Source organism: Pecten maximus, chromosome 15 (assembly GCF_902652985.1).
Source record: "Pecten maximus chromosome 15, xPecMax1.1, whole genome shotgun sequence".
Lineage (NCBI taxonomy): Eukaryota > Metazoa > Mollusca > Bivalvia > Pectinida > Pectinidae > Pecten > Pecten maximus.
This window is the reverse complement of record NC_047029.1, coordinates 10288047-10312049: the sequence shown is the minus strand read 5'-3', so window position 1 is coordinate 10312049 and position 24003 is coordinate 10288047. Positions and strand designations below refer to the sequence as shown.

The 24003-nt window shown below is 36.6% G+C and overlaps 1 protein-coding gene across 1 annotated transcript in view; it reads left to right on the top strand.

The window, feature by feature from the left end:
* LOC117344279 (receptor-type tyrosine-protein phosphatase N2-like) overlaps positions 1–24003 on the top strand; it is a 165913-nt gene that overhangs the window by 131395 nt on the left and 10515 nt on the right. Inside the window, exons 6-10 of the mRNA XM_033906972.1 lie at positions 1129–1259; positions 17986–18040; positions 18550–18697; positions 23279–23352; positions 23721–23798. Coding sequence (XP_033762863.1) covers positions 1129–1259; positions 17986–18040; positions 18550–18697; positions 23279–23352; positions 23721–23798 — 486 coding nt within the window. The remainder of the gene's footprint in view (positions 1–1128; positions 1260–17985; positions 18041–18549; positions 18698–23278; positions 23353–23720; positions 23799–24003) is intronic.

Genomic DNA, 24003 nt, shown 5'->3' with positions numbered 1-24003 from the left:
GGAGAATTTTATAAGAAAGTCTCGGTTTAAGAGATTTTCCTGAACAAGTTGCATAGTGTCTTAGTTAACTAGACATTAAGCTCCCTGCAATGGTTCACAACTTAGAAGTTATTTGTTAGATCACACATGATCTGTCTTGTAAAATAATTCTATTGTAACACAGAAAATTGGTCTGTTGCTGTGTGGAGCACCCATCCGTTACACGTAATGTCAAGTTTCAGTCATGTTACAAGGCACCTCACACACGACTCTGGTGCACGGAAGCCCAATAAAAACAGCTTTTAAAAATTATCCTGCAAGAAATTGAGATTTCATGAAGGGTTTTGTTTCACTTTGAATAAATGCAATTACTCGTTCTTGTTCTGCAGGAGAACTGATCAGAGACTAACTTGGCCATGATTAAATGGTCTGTAATTTCACATGTGTGTACGATTCCCGAGCTCGTCTCAGAGTCGGCAGTATCTCCGCGATGATACGGGCTCACAGAGCGCAAGGAAAGGATGCTTGGTTGCTCTGATGGAGAATGTCAAGCTGATCGTGTACATCTCACAGATTTGTTCCCATTTATGGACAACTAACATGCAATCCCCTAACACATCATAAAACATGGCCGACACTCGACACTCGTACAGAAGTCAATTACTCACCAATCCATATAAAGAATCTGTGTTCTGCATGTTCTAGCCAGAATGACTAGCTAAAGACGTATTAACTCGTACAGTTTTACCTGCCAAATTGGTTTTCTTTTCGTTAATCTTTGTGATAACTCAGTACTATATGGCTTGCAGTGTTTCACCAATAAGGCTGAGAAGTACTTGCTATCCAGGATAACTTCAAACATTGCCAGCTCACAGTATATTAAAAGCTATTATTTTCCCAATAAAGAGCGAGAGAGGAGTTCAAAATAATTATTTGAGAGGAGGAAATTCGGAGGGAGAGAATGAATTAAGATAGATATTTATGACTGATTTTGGTGATGAGTATTTTTACCACGTACAAGCTCTGTACCAAATACCAAATATATCTAAATAGCACTGTATAAATTTCATTCAGAAGTAAACCTCTCTCCTTCCAATGAGTATCTGCCACCTTGCCTCGACTACATTGTCGCACATTTATGTCCCTTAGGATCTGTGTCGCCAGCGTATGCAAGGCAAGTCGTCGGAGAAACCAGAGCCTCTCCATGCCGCATCACGTATCGGAAGTGTATCCGAATCCCAAGTCAGGAGCCCGTCGAGTAGGAGCAGCACATCGTCATGGTAAGATTCTCTGTAGTGTTCAAGTTTGTTGTGTGTATGTAATCCAATACTTTTAACAAAAACCAGCAGATATAACATTAAACTACATTGTGAAATATCATTATTATTCATTTAGACAAATATGGATGTGTAACATGAGGATGCAGTTTGTTTGGGATAAAAATATCTTAGTTCTATTTATTTATTCTGATGCTAAGGAAAGTCATGGCCACTTGATTATAGTAGCATACGAACTGATAACAGAAAAAAACTGATGTGTCAACTTAATATTAATTGAAATAATACAAGATTTAACTGAATTCAAAGTATTTTCATCAATACTAATACATTTATGAGGTAGGGAAAACCACCACACAGATATAACACTACATTATTAGACTTTATGTTTATGTTATCTCATCAAGAGCTATTGGAGAATAGCACTGTATCCATCAGTATCTTATTCTGTTTACTGAAAAATGTATGGATCAAAGCTATGTATATAGAGTTTGAAACACTCTTGATCTTAATATTGATACGGAGGCTGATCACACAATGAAGGCTGAGGACGTAACGGAGGATGAGGACGTAACATACTGAGGACGTAACAGGCTGAGGACGTAACGGAGGCTGATGACGTAACGGAGGCTGAGGACATAACGGAGGCTGAGGACGTAACGGAGGCTGAGGACGTAACGGAGGCTGAGGACGTAACAGAGGCTGAGGACGTTACAGAGGCTGAGGACGTAACAGGCTGAGGACGTAACAGGCTGAGAACGTAACGGAGGCTGAGGACGTTACAGAGGCTGAGGACGTAACAGGCTGAGGACGTAACAGGCTGAGAACGTAACGGAGGCTGAGGACGTAACGGAGGCTGAGGACGTAACAGAGGCTGAGGACGTAACGGAGGCTGAGGACGTAACGGAGGCTGAGAGGACTACATAACGGAGGCTGAGGACACAACGCAAGTTAGGGACATAATCCAGGTAGGGGACATATCCCAGGCTCAGGGGATATAATTCAGGCTTTGCAGTCTTGGGACATAACACAAGCTCTGGACATGATATCAGCTGGGGACTTAATGGATCTCGTATTATGCAGTAATTGTCCAATACATTCAACTAGTATGGTGCTAAAAGCACATGGCTGTACATGCTACAAAGCATTCATTTTAATTAAGTTCAAATTGAGAAGAAAATTGTCACAATTCTAAAATGTAAATGTTTTTGCGTGTTAAAATTTTCACCATTTTTACTTAAAGTTAATTACATGTAATAATATTTTACAAAATACGATTTCACAAATCAATGAACATTTCTTCAGAATTTTTTTACCGTGAGTACAAATGTGATAATTTGCATTGAATACCAGTAAGGTTCAACAGGATCTTAATAACTATTGATATTTATAACCACAAGTATTCTGTATGACCATGGTATTTTTGTCACACCAGGTAACAAATTGTCTGTCATACATATATAATCTGTTCTGAACAATAATATTTATTATAATGACTTGGATGATATGGGTCTGTGGTGGCCGAGTGGTTAAGGTGTCCCGACACTTTATCACTAGACCTCCACCTGTGCGTCGCTAGTTCAAAACCCACGTGGAACAGGCAATACTGACTGTAGGCAAGTTGTTTTTCTCCGGGTACTCCAGCTTTCCTTTACCACCAAAACCTGGCATGTCCTTAAGTGACCTCAGCTATTGATAGGATGTGAAATACAATGTCATCATTTCACGAATCAACTTTTTGCGACCAAGCCAATGACACGTGTGCCAAAATAACCAGATATATGGTACATTGTGATTTATTCAGATCTTTCAAGTGTTTTTTTTTTCATAATATAGAATAATAGAATTTGTAGCAAATTTATAGAAATACGAAAGTTTGTAAGGTATCAAGTTGGTATAAAAAAAACATTGAGCTTACAGGGATAGAAATCGTGATTATATTGAAGAGATCAAACAGCCATGTGTTTCATATATGGTACTATGTCTGAATCCCTTAGGTGAGAGAGAATATTGGGGACATGTTAAGGATTGACTAGTATTTACACGATAGACCTGGAGGGGAAACATCAGCTGGTATTTGGAGATTCTCATTATCAAAGTTCATTATAAGTTAAATCTCGGGGTCTCTGTACTCGTAAAGAAAAAAAAAACTCTCAAGGGCTGTCTGTATGAGAGAGTAAGCTAGAGCTAGGCTGTAATAGACATATTGGAAGTTGATTCCTCTCTCGTACAGCACCATTCATTTGACAATGCAAAACTACATTTCTATGTGCATGTACAGCAACATTCATTGGCCAATATGAAACTACATTTCCATGGTACAGCACCATTCATTGGCCAATATGAAACTAAACCATTCATTGGTCAAAATGAAACTAAACCATTCATTGGTCAATATTTCCATGGTACAGCACACTTTAATTGGCAAATATGAAACTAAACCATTCATTGGCCAATATTAAAACTAAACCATTCATTGGCCAATATGTCCATGGTACAACACCATTCATTGACCAATTTGAAACTAAACCATTCATTGGTCAATATGAAACTAAATCATTCATTGGTCAATATGAAACTAAACCATTCAATGGTCAATATGAAACTAAATCATTCATTGGTCAACATGAAACTTGACCATTCATTGGTCAATATGAAACTAGACCATTCACTGGACAATGAAAAGCACCACATTTCCAAAGACATGATCCAACATATAAATCTGCTCTTTGTCAAAGAACTTAATGAGAACCTGTATTGGAAGTAAAATTTCAAAATTGTCTTAACTCTTTACGTACTCATTCAAATTTCACGGTCGCTACCGGAAGTGAATGCTGGGTAGGTCCTTTGTGTATTGGAGCATATGGCTATCACATCAGACGTCGATAAAACGATCTTTTACTGATCTTTTACTGTTGTATAATGCTTAATATTAAATGAAGTTTATCATATGGAACAAGTACTGAGTACGGAAACTCTTTTACCCAATTTTTCCTTTAAAATACGGCGAAATCACCAGGCAGAATCGCGGGAAATGACATGTTAATCGGCACATGTGTCACACATGTGCAAGAAATCACGCAGCCAAAACATCGTTTTTTCGGTGTGTAAAAATATTTTACGTATTTCTTACTTATTTTGATGATAAACGTTACTCAATTATATATATATTATCGTTTTTAATTGTTTTATTGTGTTTAACACCTCAACAATCTCGCAGAAAACGAAAGTAAATTTGAGGCCGCCATTTTGTAGCTATGTAAACAGCTCGGCATGAACCGGCGGAATTCTTTGAAATAGACAATCTTAACGAATGAATTATGCTTCTGGTACGTAAAATATACCATCAATACAATATTTACATTGCTTTTTATTTCTTAAAAACATCATTTCCGTGTCAATTCCTTCGTATGACTATGCTAAACCAGCAAGTAATATCAACATCTTTTGCGATGTTTTACGACGATTTGAGTCGTCACAAAGGATGGAAGGCATGTTAATTGCGACGTGTGTAGTCGTCATGAAGGATACAAGAGCACATTTTTGTGACGTCTGTAGTCGCCGTGAGTACGGAAAGAGTTAATACGACATATGAGAAAGTGTTATTTCGGTTAAACACAATTTATGAATAGGTTGTAGAGGTGAGTTGTCTTTCTGACAAAAAATAAGAAAATAAATTTGTGTTGCTGAGCTGATGAATAACCTATATGTTACCAGGGAGAGTTTCGTTACTTTGTACAAAGCTTTCCATTGATCTAAATCTGACATTTGTATAATGTTTATCATTGGAGCACGACCAGACCCACAACCCTCCTGGGGGCTTTCCTTCACTAAGTTTTCATATTTCTTTCCGAGATTTCTTTACACATCCAATTAAGACATTTCATCTCTACTCTGTAACTGGAGGGAATAGATGTGGAATCTTTTAACTCTTGTCCTTATATATCCATCATTCCCTCAAGGAATAAAACCGAAATATTTCTGTCCTGTCTTTAATTGCTGAACGTTGATTGTTTTTCTCAGAGGCACAAGTTTTTTAATAGATTTTCTAGGAGATGGAGTTAGGAACGGAAGACGGGGGCTGTCGAGGACATCTGCTTCTGTAGTTGAATTTGATGAGAATCCTGACTCGGGCTAAAACTTGTAAAATTACCAGTTTGTAAGCAATGGGATGCTGTCCTGTGTGAATTCTCCAAATATTTTGTTTCCTGTTCTGTATAAGCACTTCAATCCCTCATACAGATGATAAGACCATTGTTAAAGGATTCTTATGATAACTATAAATACACATAAAAATTAAAAATTGACATATGTTCAATAATTTGTCAGATAAAGACATTAATATCCTATCATACCAGATCTCAGACTTAATTGACAGCTGAAATGGCCTTGAAGTTTATCAGTTTGATCCAGCCTGAAAAACTTTAAATATTTTCTGTCTAAATTTTTAAACTGACCAAAATGCATTACATCAATGTTTGATTCTACATCAGATGTATATTGGAATGTTGAGATACTAGTTGATGTGGATTAAGGACTAGCTGTGGAAGTCAGGGACCCCAGACCTTTAAATCAATAATCCAGGACCCCAGGAGAGGGGGTCAGACATTATATAGATAAATAATCCAGGACCCCAGGAGAGGGGGCCAGACATTATATAGATCAATAATCCAGTACCCCAGGAGAGGGGGTCAGACATTATATAGATCAATGATCCACGACCCCAGGAGAGGGGGCCAGACATGATATAGATCAATAATCCAGTACCCCAGGAGAGGGGGTCAGACATTATATAGATCAATGATCCAGTACCCCAGGAGAGGGGGCCAGACATTATATAGATCAATGATCCTCGACCCCAGGAGAGGGGGCCAGATATTATATAGATCAATGATCCAGGATCCAGGGAGAGGGGGCCAGACATTATATAGATCTATAATCCACGACCCCAGGAGAGGGGGTCAGACATTATATAGATCAATAATCCACGACCCCAGGAGAGGGGGTCACACATTCTATAGATCAATAATCCACGACCCCAGGAGAGGGGGTCACACATTATATAGATCAATAATCCAGTACCCCAGGAGAGGGGGTCAGACATTATATAGATCAATGATCCACGACCCCAGGAGAGGGGGCCAGACATGATATAGATCAATGATCCGCGACCCCAGGAGAGGGGCCCAGATATTATATAGATCAATGATCCAGGATCCAGGGAGAGGGGGCCAGACATTATATAGATCTATAATCCAGTACCCCAGGAGAGGGGGCCAGACATTATATAGATCAATGATCCACGACCCCAGGAGAGGGGGTCAGACATTATATAGATCTATAATCCGCGACCCCAGGAGAGGGGGCCAGACATTATATAGATCTATAATCCACGACCCCAGGAGAGGGGGTCAGACATTATATAGATCAATTATCCAGGACCCCAGGAGAGGGGGCCAGACATGATATAGATCAATAATCCAGGACCCCAGGAGAGGGGGCCAGATATTATATAGATCAATGATCCGCGACCCCAGGAGAGGGGGCCAGACATTATATAGATCAATAATCCACGACCCCAGGAGAGGGGGCCAGATATTATATAGATCAATAATCCAGTACCCCAGGAGAGGGGGCCAGACATTATATAGATCAATAATCCAGTACCCCAGGAGAGGGGGCCAGACATTATATAGATCAATAATACAGTACCCCAGGAGAGGGGGTCAGATATTATATAGATCAATAATCCAGTACCCCAGGAGAGGGGGCCAGACATGATATAGATCAATGATCCACGACCCCAGGAGAGGGGGCCAGACATTATATAGATCAATAATCCACGACCCCAGGAGAGGGGGCCAGACATTATATAGATCAATAATCCAGTACCCCAGGAGAGGGGGCCAGATATTATATAGATCAATAATCCACGACCCCAGGAGAGGGGGCCAGATACTATATAGATCAATAATCCAGGACACCAGTTTAACTGATTTAGTAGTATCTTCAACTAATGTTAGAAAAAGGTAAAAATGACAAGAAAGTTTGCACTTTTACGGACATATGTTCTAAGAACTTAGATCTTCATTATTAGATGGTAATGGACATATTTGAATAACGTTTATTTTATAATAAAATTTATAAAACTAGAAAATCATATTTCTTTTTTTAGTCAAATTTGTATTTCTATATTAATTAATTAATTAATTAAAATATGCCTGGTCTCTTGTAACAATAGGTGTCTATTGTCTCCAACTGGAATACTGGGATTTTGAGACAGGTAGATTTGTAGCCTCGCTAAAAATCTCAGTTTTCATTCTACAAAGAACAATTAAAGGTAATCTGTTCCTCTGTGGTCAAATGATGGATACGCCTCCTTTCCTGGAATTAGTTTCCTGAAGTCTTGGAGGGATTTTTATTAGAGGAAGACCAGAGTCATTTTCCTGCCATTAGGGCCCATAGATCATCTGGGGGTAGTGTCATGTTTAAGCTGGGACTGATAGCAGGCATTGTAGTAATGGTTTACCTTGTCAGCAGTGCTCATGTTCACCAAAGGTTCCCAGGCATAAATCATCACAGCTTCCAATTAGCACTTTCTCTCTCAGCCTGCATCATGGCAGACCATTCTCCATGGTCAAATCTAGATTTCTTAGATTTTATTTTGTGTGGTCAGTTATAGATTTAGTAGAAAGTTTTGTTTCCATGGTCAACTCTAAACTGAGTAAAACAGTTCATTTCCATGGTGAAATCTAGACTGAGCAAAAAAAGTTTATTTCCATGGTCATTGTAGATTTATAAAACATTTTATTTCCATGGTCAAATCTAGAATGAGTAAAACATTTCTTTTCCATGGTCAGATCAAGATTTAGTAGAATATTCAGTTGAATCTAATTATCTGGAAGTAAGTGAGCTTGGTCATGAAAAAACTTTGAGATATTCCAATATTCGAGGTAACTTGATCTGTTGTAATGGTTATCGGTAAATTTTCGTATCTTTACCCCAGAGTTATTGTAACGGTTACTGGTAGATTTTCGTACCTATTGTAACGGTAACTGGTAGATTTTCGTACCTATTGTAACGGCTACTGGTAGATTTTCTTATCTTCAACCCTAGAGCTATTGTAACGATTTTTGGTAAATTTTCATACCTATTGTAACGGTAACTGGTAGATTTTCGTATCTTTAACCCCAGAGCTATTGTAACGATTTTTGGTAAATTTTCGTGCCTTTATCCCCAGAGCTTTTTGTGGTGCCATTTACATTACATCAGTAAAACACTTACATTCCCTTGTTAAAGCTCAACTCCATCGTTAGATTTTCCTTCCAGGTTTTATAAGAATAGAGAGTTTGCTAGAATAATTAACAGTTTTAGTGTGTGCTGCCGTCGACGGAAACAAAATGTGCCGATAAATACTGCACAGATCTATCTACTACCCCGTCTACAGATTGTCGGTTTTCTCAAGGTGTAAATTAACCAATTAAGTCCAGTGGTTTTCTAAACTTTAAATTTCGTATTTACATTGTGAAAGCTATTAATTAGCCAGTCTCTGTACGATCAGTATTAGGTCGAAAGTTTGGTGAGGAAATGTTGGATACAAGAGTTATCGTTTACACAGTAGAATTTTCTGTAGACAAATTATGCTGTAATATGTGCAGAAAATAGAATAAAGCAGAACGTCTTATGTAGTACAAGTCGTTGATGCAGCGACATGCATGACTCATGATGGTAAATTGTACGCTGCAGATCAATTGTTACCCTGTCTGGGCGCTCTGTCACATTATATACATGGACATTGTTGGATCGTGTTTTAGACTTTTTAGGTTTTCAACAGAGTTCACTGATGGAAAATCGTTTAAAATAAATCTTAAGTTAAGCTTTTTAAACCTTGCATGAAATGAAAGAAAATCTAAAAAAAATATTTTAAAAGAATAAACAAAATAAACAAAATAAATAAAAAAAAAAAGATTTTTAAAAAAAGTAATAATTCTCCAAAGATAATTATTCTCATGAAACAATTAAAGTTAAACATATTTATACGGATAATTTACCTACTTTAACAACTGAAACATTTTGCAGATTGGTTTCTTCAACTTGAAAACAATGAAATTTTTAATCCTCTTTCAAGATAGAAAATAATGATACTAAGCATTCAAAATATTTTTGAAAATGCCTTCAAAAATCAACCAAAAATCTTTTCATTTTAAAATTGATTTTAAACATTCACCGAAGCCTGATTTAGAAATCAGTTTTAAAAAATAACGTTATTACCACATGTGGGCCAGAAAAAAACAATAATTATTAATATATCTTAAAAATATTGAAGAGATGATTGTTATGTCATGAAAGTTAAATCGGTGCAGTTTTGAACCAGAATATTGATTTTGTGACATCAGAATCTGACCACTAACATGTAAAATAAGGTTTCCTCTTCAGATATATCAAATATTTAATCTTCTTTGGACTATTAAAAGTCTGGCTAGTAAAGATTTTTACCGAGTTGTCAATATTGGTCACACTAACAGGTAAGTGAAGAAATTTGTGTTTTAATTAATGTAGATTTACCTTCTTCAATAACTCAATGAAGAAATTCAACACTGAAAAAAAAAAATTGGAGATATACAGAGTGATATTTGCTGATAGAGGCAAAAAAGATTGTTGTTATTTCAAAACTATTGACTCATTTTACAGGCAACATCGGTGTATTGTTCGAAAGAAACAATTTTTAGTTATTTTGATAATGTCATTGATTTTCGGTATATATTTAAACTGTAGTCTCTGATAGCTTGTTGAGTAGCTCGGCTGATCTGATTGATTCTCCAACACACTGTATCCAGTAATTTAATTACACAAAGCTGTGAAGAACATTTTTATCCATATCAAACTACATAGAAATGTTTTTACAGAATATGTGGATTTTTTTTTATACATCCATTATATTCATCTGGCCCCTATATCGTTGCTGTATTCAGATGAACACTAATACAAAGTTTCTCATCGCCTAATGTACTTTAAGAGACTCCATTGAGTACAAATACACAAATATATCTTTAACAACATATATCCACATTCTGAACAGAAGATTTCGGTCTGGAGGTGAATTTAATATTTGATCATTTACCTAGGAAATCATCCTTAATAATATCATAAAACATAGTCAATAAATTCATGTCTTCATGCAAGGGAGATTATCTTCCTGAGAGGAGATTTCAGTGATAAACCTTTATTCAGTGCAAATTGTATGCACTGATTTACATATGACACCAGGACTTTTTTTTTTTTGTACATCATGAATTTTTTATTTTTTTTATTAAATCGTAGGAAGAATTTATTCATATGTAGCAACAGAGTGTACCAAATACTGCATTGTTTCAAATAAATAGACTCTTTAATTTAACTTTTCCCCCCTGAAGCTATTAAAGAGAAAACCAATCTCAGCTTTATATAAAACCGTAATGGGAGTGATTGGAGGCAGCAGATTCAATATCATCCCATACTGATTAAAGCTTGAGCTGTCCTAACCAGTAAGAGACTCTGATCATGTGTTGGACATTAAAATACGGCAACCAGACTGCCACATTCTCACATTCCTCCAAGCAATCGACCACCAAAATCTAATCTCCTCTCCATTATCCTTTCTTGTTTTTCCTTTTCTCTGCTCTGCCCAGCTTTCTATCTGTGATCATTATATCCTTTATTTCTTTTAATATAAAAAAAAAATGTTTGTGCGCATGGTTTGTTTAACGCACCAAGCGTATTGTTAGGAGGTTTAATTGAATTAGAAAGCTCTTTACTCCTGTAACTTAAAATGTTCTAAATTTAAATTATCATTTTTATTTAGAAGATGTAAAAGTCTTGCCCACATATAATGAGATGAGACTCACGGTTGCGTGCACTTTGATGTGGTGGAAGTCTGCACACCAGGTATTGTGTGCACGATAATTACTACAAATTAACGTGAATTATCAGCATTATTGAGAGAAGTTTACGGTAGTCTTCAACCCTCAAGCTTGATCTATTTAATGATGAAATCCTGCTTATTTGTGGTACAGTTACGTGTTGCTGATTGCCATCGCTTTTTACCTGTAATTTTTACCTGTGGCTGATAGAGATCGCGTCTTTGATCCCTGCGCACAGGAAAGTGAAAATCTTTGATCATTGCAGGAGTTGAAAAAGTAGAACATCAATAAAGCATTAGTCTGCTATTCCCTACAGAAAATTCTAGATTCAGTGACCTCATTGGCAGGAAGTCGTGAACGCTCAAGATAGTTAGCGAGAGCTGGTCATTCAAATCTAGTCACCATTGGCTTATACTTGTTTTTAGTTTCATTACTATGTAGGAAAGAAAGCAGCGGATGTGATCATCTCGAGGGATTGGCAGTTTCTAGAAAACCTAATTTGTACAAGGCTGCATGATATAGGGGCATCTAAGTTGACATACAAATCCATTTAAACAAACTGACTATGCTTGTTTTTTAGCTCACCTGGACCGAAGGTCCGGTGAGCTTATGTCATGGCGCAGCGTCCGTCGTCCGTCCGTCAACATTTGCTTCAAATCGCTACTAGTCAAAAAGTTCTTATTGGATTTTGACCAAATTTGGCCAGAAACATTCTTGGGGGAAGGGGAACAGATTTTGCATAAATGGTGACTCTGACCCCCAAGGGGCCAAAGGGGCGGGGCCCAATAGGGGAAATAGAGTTCTTCCTTTAAATCGCTACTAGTCATAAAGTTATGAATGGATTTGAACCCAATTTGGTCAGAAACATCCTTGGGGAAAGGGGAACAGATTTTGCATAAATGGTGGCTCTGACCCCAGAGGGGCCTGAGGGGCGGGGCCCAATAGGGGAAATTGAGGCAATTCTTTTAAATCGCTACTAGTCATAAAGTTATGAATGGATTTGAACTTAATTTGGTCAGAAACATCCTTGAGGGAAGGGGAACAGATTTTGCATAAATGGTGGCTCTGACCCCAAAGGGGCCAAAGGGGCGGGGCCCAATAGGGGAAATAGAGTTATTCCTTTGAATCGCTACTAGTCATTAAGTTATGAATGGATTTAAACCCAATTTGGTCAGAAACATCCTTGAGGGAAGGGGAACAGATTTTGCATAAATGGTGGCTCTGACCCCAAAGGGGCGGGGCCCAATAGGGGAAATAGAGGTAATTCCTTTAAATCGCTACTAGTCATACAGTTATGAATGGATTTGAACCCAATTTGGTCATAAACATCCTTGGGGGAAGGGGAACAGATTTTGCATAAATGGTGGCTCTGACCCCAAAGGGGCGGGGCCCAATAGAGGAAATAGAGGTAATTCCTTTAAATCGCTACTAGTCATAAAGTTATGAATGGATTTGAACCCAATTTGGTCAGAAACATCCTTGGGGGAAGGGGAACAGATTTTGCATAAATGGTGGCTCTGACCCCAAAGGGGCCAAAGGGGCGGGGCCCAATAGGGGAAATAGAGTTCTTCCTTTAAATCGCTACTAGTCATAAAGTTATGAATGCACGTTCTAAAAACAATTCTTGAGGTATTTCAGACCTTAGAGAGTCTGGACTTCATTAATCTTTAAAGCAGTTCGGATTCCCACACTATAACCATATATAGCATTGTTAGAGATTTACAAATAAAACAAATTGAATATGAACATTATTTTGACATTTGGTCTAATCCAACCAGGTGAGCGATACAGGCCCCATGGGCCTCTTGTTTTGTGTGCATTGCAGACATTGTTGTTTCCTCTTGTGGTATGCCGATAGAAAGCTATACAAGCCCATTGCCTGTATTAAAACAGTGTTTTTTAAATTAATTAACTGCTCATGTACATAAATTTGCATTTCCTTAATGAACTTCCATTAACTGAACAATACTCTTCCTCTTTATTCGACAAAATTCAAATATCAGTGAATTTTTTTTCCCAATACTTTCAATTTGATGTATGGCTTGGTTTCACGTAACAGTATTTGAATTCAGGACAGCGTTACCATTTGAAATAATTGGAATGAAAAAAGAAATCTGGTTTAATAGGAAATGGACAGCAATCTTGAAAATCTTTGTGTCCTTGAGGTTTGATAAGTAAGATATCGGGGTATGTTGTCGGTGTAGTATGTAGTACCCTATACCGGTGACAGGTTTCGTGCCGATTGAGGGACAACACATTACGTTACGTTTTTCTAATTTATTTTTGGTATCAGTTTGGTATCCTTGTGTCCTATATAGCAAGTTGAGTGATTTTTATTGGGGTTTTTCCCTGTATCTAATGAGTTTTCTGATCATGTTATCAAAAAACAGAATTCAATTTTCAAGGTCACAATTTCGTGACTTTCAGTCATTAGATCTCCGAAATTTTCTATTATTACCATATCACATGTGAAGTAGACATGTTCTTCAATGACAGTGTTGGAAGATTATAGAGTTAAACATTTTACTACTATAAAAGTGTTTTGACTACACAGCCATTGAGAAGAAACCTTTAATATGCTCGAATCAAAGTTATTCTAAAAACGAAAAAGAAAGTAAAATCGGAAAGCCATGGTTATATTTAGTAATATGTCAATATTTTAAATGATCAATTTCAGTCGTCTTTTAAATACACTATTTAGAGATTCTCCTTCATGGTAGGCCTTGTAGAATAAGTAATCATTATTATAAATGTTTGCAATATCCTTTAAATGGTTTCAATAATTCTAATATTGGACTTGCGTGGCATGTACTTTGTACAACAATGGAGTTTGTAGAAGGCTTTGTCATAATGGGGAAATAGTTGTATCAATACACAATGAGTTTCAGAATTTAAATAGATGGCAGCATCTGCGGGTTTAATTATATTCTACAACACTTTATAAAGATTTCCTGTAAAATGGTAATTAAGAAACTATATTTAGCGAACGGTCTGTAAAACAAAAGTTTGTTAAGATGTTAGATACTAATTCTATCCAGACTTGTCGAGCCATTGTACTGAGGTTATGTTCAGTCTCTCTCCTAGAGGTGTTTCAAGCAGCTAACTGTTGTTTTGGCATGTTAGTATAGATTGGCCGAGCCGAAATCCTGCGACAATTCACATACAGAAATCAATGGCTGAGGTACTGTAACACACACACGTGTGAGTCGTCGTGTGGCTCTTCAGCATGGTGTAGGGAAAGCATGACTTCCATGAGGATACATACTCGGAAGTGTGGGAGACAAAATCTCGTGGGACACCCAGCACATGCAGTCCGCTTGGCTTGTTGTCACTGTTCACTGAAGTTATGTATAAAACTAAACAGGAGATTGTTGTGATGGATCCCGGTGATATCGTGGTACACAACCCCTACAGCTACATACTCAGTACCTACAGCAACTATTAGGTGATAATTACTACAAATGATTCACATGCAGGTTCGGCGCCCAGCTGCTACCAGTGACAGCCTTATTTGGAAGTTTGATAACGAGTCTTCTATGTGTCACATGTTGTACACACATATGCCCCATAGTTCTCTGTACATTGTTTCGGATTCACACATACACAACTGTAAATAGAAACTTAATGTGAAGACTGTATTACTTTATGTGGAGACTGGATAACGTTATTTGGAGTCTGGATTTAAATCTTTAAGCCAAACATACTGCCGACAAGAATGTAAACGGTGGACTGGTGACTAAATGTCTTAATATCTAGCCAAGCAGAAGTTTAAAACCACCTTCTCCAATGAAGTAGTGAGACTTGATAAAATTCACGCCCTGGCCTGGACGCCATCCTTCACGAAGATCTGACGTATTATGCTCCGATGCTTTCTCCATCACTTCTGTGGTTTTGGACAACATCCTTCTTAAGACATCAATTGTAGTACAAATGGCACATTTGCCAACTCAGTGGCGGATTTTGTCTTTTTATTCCGATCGTCGGCATCATGCTTTTGTTGTTCTTGCAGATCATTAACGTTTTTGATTGAAATTTTTATTATTCTTGAATTTTGGGACCGTACCATTGATTGATCGGCTGAGTTTAGGATGCAAACTGTGTGTGTGTCACTAGGACGCGAAAGGTTTTATCAATTCCGAGATTGCCGCCCTGCTGGATACAAATCAAGAGTATTACATGTGTGTGAGGCAGTTTGGGTTTTAGAGATTGGTGTGATTTTCTGGTCGGATCTTTAGTTGGTGTGATGGTAGCAGCCCCATCATTAACATCAGGATTACAGATATTCACCATCGGTACATAGACCTTCGAATGTTTGTGTTTGGGAAAGTCACCTGGACCATTTACGAAATCATCCTTGGCAGAATCGGGGACTACTTGGTTATGATACAATTCAGTGTATAGATCAGACATTTGGAGACCGTCACATTCAGTCTGCATGCGGTGTTGATAAAAAAAATACAATATGTGAAAGATGGAAAACCATTACAGTTTTAAGGTTTAAAAATAGGTATCATTATAATGAACAATTAATGAACCTCGTTTTTATCAACATGTAAGGAATTATCTATATTGGACATCTGTGTTCTAGCTGGCATTGATTGCAATTACGTACAACACGGTATCAGTGTAAACATTATATAAACAGTCATTATTTCTGTGAAAGTAGAAATACCTGCAAATAGATGAAAGACAAATTATTCCTAAAACAAGATGGGGAAAGATTACCTCCTCAGTAGGATTTTATGGTCTCATTTTTAATTAATAATTTTTTTTTTATTCCACTAAATGCTCATTGCTACGTAGGTGTCTGAGGATTGGCATACGATAGCAATAAACTGATGCAGATTAAGAGACATCATAGCTCGCACATATTCCTAATGATGTCGTTCATCTTTTCACGAACAGGGGATGGAAAGGTTTGATGAATCTCGTCAGTAGCCCTATTGAGTCCGTCCCCCTGTCACGTTGATTAGGAAGGAGTGTGGAATTGGTTTCCTCTTAGATTTCACTTCATTTGTCATAGTTTAGCCGTGCTGACTATGTACAGGGTATAATTACGCTGACTGGCATTGCCATCGGCATAAAATATGGTTCTGGACAAATCAGCTGTGTCGAATACCACATAGAATCGTAAAGTACCAACATTAGTAATTGTCAGCTGATGATCAGTTGATGGTATATGGAATTATAGTTAGGTAGATTTAAGGGGTTTGACAAAGACTGAGGTTTCTGTCACGGCCAGAAAAGTAAGCTGACAGCTATTAGGAGAAATGGAGGCCACCACAGGATTGACCTTTTCTGTGTGGACCTGACTGAAAAGATCTGATGTGACAAACAGAAAAGACATCAATTCCTGCTGCAAAGAATTACGATTACCATGGTTACACAGAAGTGGGTGTAATATATTCCAGACAATAATTTGTGACGATGTGTACCATATGGTGTTTTTGTGATTTTCTACTGGCCTGACTTACAGCCACATTTTAACAGAAAGGATATTACACCTTTAGGAAATCTTACCGACTTGGGTCGTAAAAGTAAAAAATCGGTGGAATATATTTGGATTTGTGGAACTGAAAACTTGCTGACACTAGAAGACCACATTATTTACAAAACATTGACAGGCAGAAGTTTTATCTATATTGGACTGAACGATTTCCATATTGGTACTTGGGTGATAATTTGTACAAGCATATGTGATAATGATGTGGCTCTTCATGAGAGTTTATAACCAAGAGTACTGCTGTTTAACCTTAAAGGTGAAGATTACTGAATTATTTTGTACCATAAGGTGACGGTTGTACATGTACTTTAACGTGTTTTATTAACCAATCCTGCGTATCAAAACCTTATTGAATCTGCTGATATCAAAATTAATTATATTTGTAAAATCGTAATCTGGAGACTTACAAGTGCTGATTTTGTTGTTTTCACCTGAGAAGATGAAGTGGCTAACGATTTGGACCGGACTGAGTGTTATGTGGACTTGTTTACAGGTTAACTCTGGTTATATAGCGGCATATGTTACATACAATAGTTAACATAAAAACACCTGCTGCCCTAAGTAACAAAACCGTGACACCTGGTGATCAGGTATGACATACACCTGTATGAGGTGATTAAGGACGACCTGTACAATACCACCATGATGCTGTGATATAAAATATGGACTGTAACCTGCACCAAATCTATTAATATTAAATCTAATTTGTTGTTGTTGAAAATTGAATAATGGGTTTTTGTCCAAATGGTGAAAGATTCAATAATGTTGACACATCAGTTTTTAAATTTTTTTAAGGCTATGCAAAAATATTTCAACTGCTGATCTTTTCTCATGTTTGTGTATTTCACTGGTTATAATGGGGATGCTACCCTTACAAGATTATATACTTTAATGTATGCACAAGAGCAATTAATAAGTCACTATTAAAATTTATATGTAGAGTTTATATTTAATGTTTTCACTATGCATCAAGTTCAACACAAGCAATATTGTAACTGATGAACTGGTTGTTAATTGTTGTTTTAAATCCTGCCATTACGATAATAATATAACGGCAAATAGATTGTTACCGCTCCAAGAGCTTTACACACTGTGATAAAATATTTTGAACTGCGTGCTGTTTGAGTGAACTTTGCTGCTGACCTTTGAACTGTGATCTGTGACCTTTGAACTGTGACCCAGAGTCTGAACTTTGACCTGAAATGTCATTTAGGCAGATGGCAGAGAGAGGTTTTGATGTTTTCCAACATGTGAAGAGTTGGAGTTTTGAGTATGATGTTAATCCTATTTGTCGAACTGAAAAAATTATTCTTCATGCTAATTCTAGGAGTGAGGAACCGGTCAGTTCCAACATGGACATCTCCACTGGACATATCGTGCTGGTCAGTACCTTTACAGTTCTGTGTTATATTTAAACTTGTATACAGTTTTTGAGTTATCAATGTTATAACTACTTATGATGTGATCATATTCAGTTACAGCCTTAAAACTTGATAATGATAATAATATATCTTTCAGAGTAATGTTTTATCTGTGAAATATTGATATTATATAAGAATATATATATATATATATTGACTGTAATAAACTGACAGGTTTATATAAAGATTACTAATTATTCCAGGGGAGATAACTCAAACATGAATTACATTGGTAGCCACGACTTATTATCCCAGGGGAGATAACTCAATTATGAATTACATTGGTAACCATGACTCATTTTTCCAGGGGAGATAACTCAAACATTAATTACATTGGTAACCATGACTCATTATTTCAGAGGAGATAACTTAAACATATATTACATTGGTCACCATCACAATTAATACTTACATGTTATTGGTATTGTAATGATGTACATGATGTTCTCTATAAGTACTTTGTGTTACAGTCCTACATGGAGGATCACCTGAAGAACAACGATCGTTTGGATAGAGAATGGGAAGGCTTAGGAGCCTACGAGGCTGACCCCAACAGTACCAAGGTCGCTAGCGATCCATCCAACCTTCGCAAGAACCGCTACAGTGATGTCCTCCCCTGTAAGTATAAATACAAATATCATAATTTACAGTGACAGTCTTACCTGTATTTATAGCATTATGAACATAATTAATGCATTACAGCAGCTTTCTCCCTGTAAGTAATTACAGCATCATAAATACACTTAACACATTATGTCAGCTTCCTCTGGTGTATGGGTTTACAGCACCATAAACACAGTGTATTACAGAGACATTCTCCTTTGTACAGGTTTACAGCATCATCAGTTCAATTAGCATATACATTACAGCGACATCCTCACCTTTACAGGTTAACATAATAATAAGTACAATATTACAGCAACATTCTCCTTTTTACAGCTTTACAGCACAGTGAGTACAATTCACACAATATTACAGACATTCTTTGTACAGCAGTTTTACAGCATAATGAGTATGATTAACAGATTACTGTGACATTGTCTCCCCTGTACAGATTTTACAGCATAATGAGTACAATTAGCACATTACAGCGATTAGAGGTGACGGATCGGCTATATCTGTAGTATTGTCTGTACAGGTTTTAGATGTTGTCTCCACAAATATTTTCATTAATTGACCAACTTGATAATTATCCATTCCAACTGTTCAAAGTCAAGTGTTTACGACAAGAGACAGGTCATTCAGTTTTCTATAAGGTATCTGTTATGTTGAGCACAAAATTTCATATCTGCTTCAGTTGGATAGTTCTGTAAAGAATAAAAACGAAATAGGGAAAGGCATCACATATTTTATATCTTGTCACGTCTGCTGATTATAGTAACTTAGAACAACAAAATTAAACAAGTTGTGTCGGTTCTGCTGATTGGTAACTTAGATCAACAGATCAAGTTGTGTCATTTTGTTGATTTCTAACTTAGATCAACTTAAAATGTAAAATCTTGATACAATGAGGGCCCTGTTTTATAGAATGTAAGTCTTCATCTCACACATATTACCTAAATATTTTGTTAATGTACCAGTTAAACACAACAGATTGAAACATCTTCATGATTCTTCCACACTGTTCCATATATACAATTTGTTGTTCAGATGTCAGTGATGGCTATAGGAATTTCTCAGTTCTTAATCTTCAGATGCAAAATAATGACAAAATATAAATATATAATGCGATTATTGTAATAATTTAAATCCAGATTTGTTGAGAACTAGAGTGTATTACTGGTAATGCAGGCAAAGCTTAATTGCTATTTCGTTTGGGTATGAGAATGTGGACTGCAGATACCATGATCCATCTGTTAATAGCGGGCCTAAAATAGCCAGCTTTACATAGCAAGTCACCCTAGCTGCAAACACAGACTCCGAACGCACAAATTCAGTAATAAAATGGATCATCAGGCCGTGTGGGCAACGACACAATTATAAAGTTGATCGTCATCAGATTGGGTATCGGCTTTCTCCAGGACAGTTATCCTGTGCTAAAGTGATTGGAGCCATTATGGTAACGAAGGGATTAGCCATGGCGAATCCCGTCTCGTGAAGTCCTCGTGAAAGGACGGTCTTTATTGCACAGTTCTCAACAAGGAAGAGCAGTTTTAATCGTTTTTAAGTGTAAATGGTCAAACACGATAAGGCATGGAATTGATCCGACATAAATTTCATCGCAATTTGAGTCCATTGATGATGTCGGCACTCGGCTTGTGTTGAAGGTGAAGCTGTGTGTTGGGATTACAGATCTGCCGACTTGTCTGTTGTTAATAAGACTGGTATTGGAGATGGTGGTGGGCAATTCCTTTTTTATTGAGTCTTTGTTGCGGAATTTATCAGTTTTCTGTGTGATGGGGAGGCTTGGGATGTGGTCCACTTGGGAAATGTCCGTCTGGGTTCAGGAAGTTCCGTGTTGCTGGCAGCATGTGTGAGAGGATGAGACAAACCGTGATATTGTGTTAACTTACAACTCATAATTCTGGTCCTAGTTTACAAGGTATTAGTGGGTATCTTATCTTTTCTAGTAAAACATATATTGATGTGGTTTAAGTTATAAGAATTTGATAAGATTTATTTATGTGGAGAAGCTGTTCAAGGTGTTTTTGTTGTATGTTATCAAAATTAAGCATTTTATTGTTAGTATGTCACAATGATGCCATTGAGATTTTGTGTCAAAAATTATGTAATTTTTATAATTAAAGTAAGAAATGTTTAATATCAAGCAGCATAACACTTTAGTACATTGTTAAACATGATTCATTTAATAATAGAAAGATTTTGAAGCAGAAAAGATCTACACAAAATATTGGGGATATATGTGCCATTTTGTGTCCTATGCCTCTTAACCCTCAACTACCTACTGTGACCCCATGTCAGTGTTTTGGAAAGTGAGAGGACAGGTCGGATTTTGTTTAATAATTTGTTGACAAAATTCAAGAATTACAATGTAGGAAATTTTCTGAAAAAACACCCAAAAATTTTATCGAGCAATATTCTAATTAGAATAATATTTTAAGTTATTTACACATTACAAACGAGGCTAAGGTGTACTAGATTTTAGGATGAAAGTTCAAAGATATTAATTCTTCTGATTAAGCCCAAGAAATCTAGGAACGTTCAGCAAGGACATGTTGAACATATCTGACCAGAAAATCGATGTTACTTGGAGTTGTACAATTTTCAATAATATTATTTTATATAAAAGTGCAGTCCATCATAGTGCATATTTGATTGACAGATTGTCAATTCTGTTGTGTGTAATTATCTGATTACGCAAAGGTCATAATGAAATAGTTTATTTAATAAAAGATTATATGCGGAGTTTATTGTGATATAATTTCATTTCCTTGAAAGTTAATGGCTTGCAAATGAAACTGCAAATGTTCTGTGACGAAATGCCGTCATTATCAAATTATCTTAGTGAAAATTATCTTCGAAATTAAAAATTTTATCAGAAATTTATTAACATGTGTTGAAAATAAATAAGTATTAAAAGAACAAAATTAATGTAAAATTATTTTTTAATTTTATAATTTCCCAGTTGTATGTCAATACTGAAATTTTGCCGTTCTACAGATCATAATTTGTATTAAACAGTGTTTTGAAAACACTGAGAAAAAATAATAACGGGAAAATGTAGAATGTTTGTTTCTCATGATGGATTACATAATGGTTTTTGTGCTAGTGAATTCCTGGAATTAAGGGGCCCCTAGAGTACACACAACAATTAAAAAGGGAGATTTCACGGGATTACAGGCTTTATATGATGATTGCGTTACAAAGAAGAAAATAATTGCAGCAATGGTTGAACTACAGTTACAGTCATTGACAGGGAACTCCGAAGTTGTAGCAGGGGTACATCTGGTGTCTCATTGAAATTTAGGATTACACTGGAAATTCTTTAAGTTGTATCAGAGGTACATCTGGTGTCTCACAGCACTTAGGTACAACTCGTGTCTCACAGACTTTGGGTACATCTCGTGTCTCACAGAACTTAGGTACAACTGGTATCTCACAGACCTTGGGTACATCTCGTGTCTCACAGAACTTAGGTACAACTCTGTGTCTCACAGAACTTAGGTACAACTGGTGTCTCACAGAACTTAGGTACAACTCGTGTCTCACAGACTTTGGGTACATCTCGTGTCTCACAGAACATAGGTACAACTGGTATCTCACAGACCTTGGGTACATCTCGTGTCTCACAGAACTTGGGTACATCTAGTGTCTCACATAACAAAGGTACATCTCGTGACACAGAACTTAGGATTACACTGGGGACTCATAGCAGAGGTACATCTGGTGTCTCACAGAACATAGGTACATATTGTGTCTCACAGAACTTAGGATTACACTGGGGACTCATAGCAGAGGTTCAACTGGTATCTCACAGAACTATATATTACACTTACAGTGGAATCTATTTGATAATTTTTTTTACAGAGCTGATAAGTCTGCTTCATGACATTATTCCTTCCATGTGTTGTTGAGCCAGCATTCTTGTTTTTATGTAGACATTGCTCAGCAATGTCTGAGGAATGTCTTCTTCTTTGTCTAGCCTGTTGCCATGGAATATCAGACAATTTTATTTTTTTTTCGGATATAAAACTGTCATGGATTGCTATTTTGTCTGCTGACTGAATCTATTGGCAATTGCTCTGAAATATACATTATAAAGGAAAAGAACATGGAATGATTTGAAAATAAAAAAGGTCGAAGGAGTTATATGATTGATGTATAAGTCTTACGATGTATTAACATTTATCTTTTTATAAGATTGAGAGATTCAGCGGTTTTCTGTAGGAGGCAGTTATGTTGGAGATATAAGTGTATTGGTAGTTTTGTTATGCTTCATCAAACCTTAGTGAATCTATCAGGGTTTTTCCTGTATATATATATCAGTCCAAATTTAGGCACCATTACAAATCGTACATACTGTATATTCCCAATAAAATCAACTTCTTCTTTTTTTCTCTCAAACCTAGTATTTTTATGGGAGGACAAAATCTAGCAATTTTGGTCTCCATTTTCTCTGAAGTGACATATAAACTTCTGCACAAAAATTCCCGATTTCCACCAGCTGGTTATTTCCCAAAAATTAAAAAATGTATCCTAGGGTTACTCAGTAATGATGGCCTGATTTTATCCTTGCAGATGATCATTCCCGTGTGATTCTGTCCAACACAAGTAACGTGTCTGGCTCGGACTACATCAACGCCAGCAGTATCGTAAGTAGCATATTATCTGGTTCTAGGTTTATCAATATTCTTAAACTTAAGGAAAAACTTAAAACTGTCCAAAGGACATTGCGATTGTAACAGATTTTATGGAAGGTTTCTTAATACAAAAAATTTCCTTAGATATACCCAACAATGCTTTCCTTCGGAAAATTTCAACTGAAGGAATAAACTTTGGATCATTGGCAGAAAACATGCAGGAAAATTAAATGATACACTTTATTTTCTGGTAAAGTCGTAGGTTTTAATCCGGGTATTATAAATTATATTTGGGTTATAATTGTTTTCGGAACATTTCATCATTGTCGGAGATATTAAGACAATAAGGATTGTATAATCTAATGCTTTGTGATTTTCAGACGGACCATGACCCACGTAACCCCGCCTACATCGCTACCCAGGGGCCTCTGCCTCATACTATCGCCGACTTCTGGCAGGTATGTTGTTTCACTCATAAAAGAGCAATATGAACAGATTTAAGAATTAGAAATATTGTATTTACACATTTTTTCTTTCATCGATTAAAGGTTTCATTTTAAGAAAATATATTTATTTAACCTTGAATAACTTTAAGCAACAAAATCTTAAGTAAAGGCAGGTGATCTCTCATTCCAAATCATATGAAACGAATTGCACTTTTGA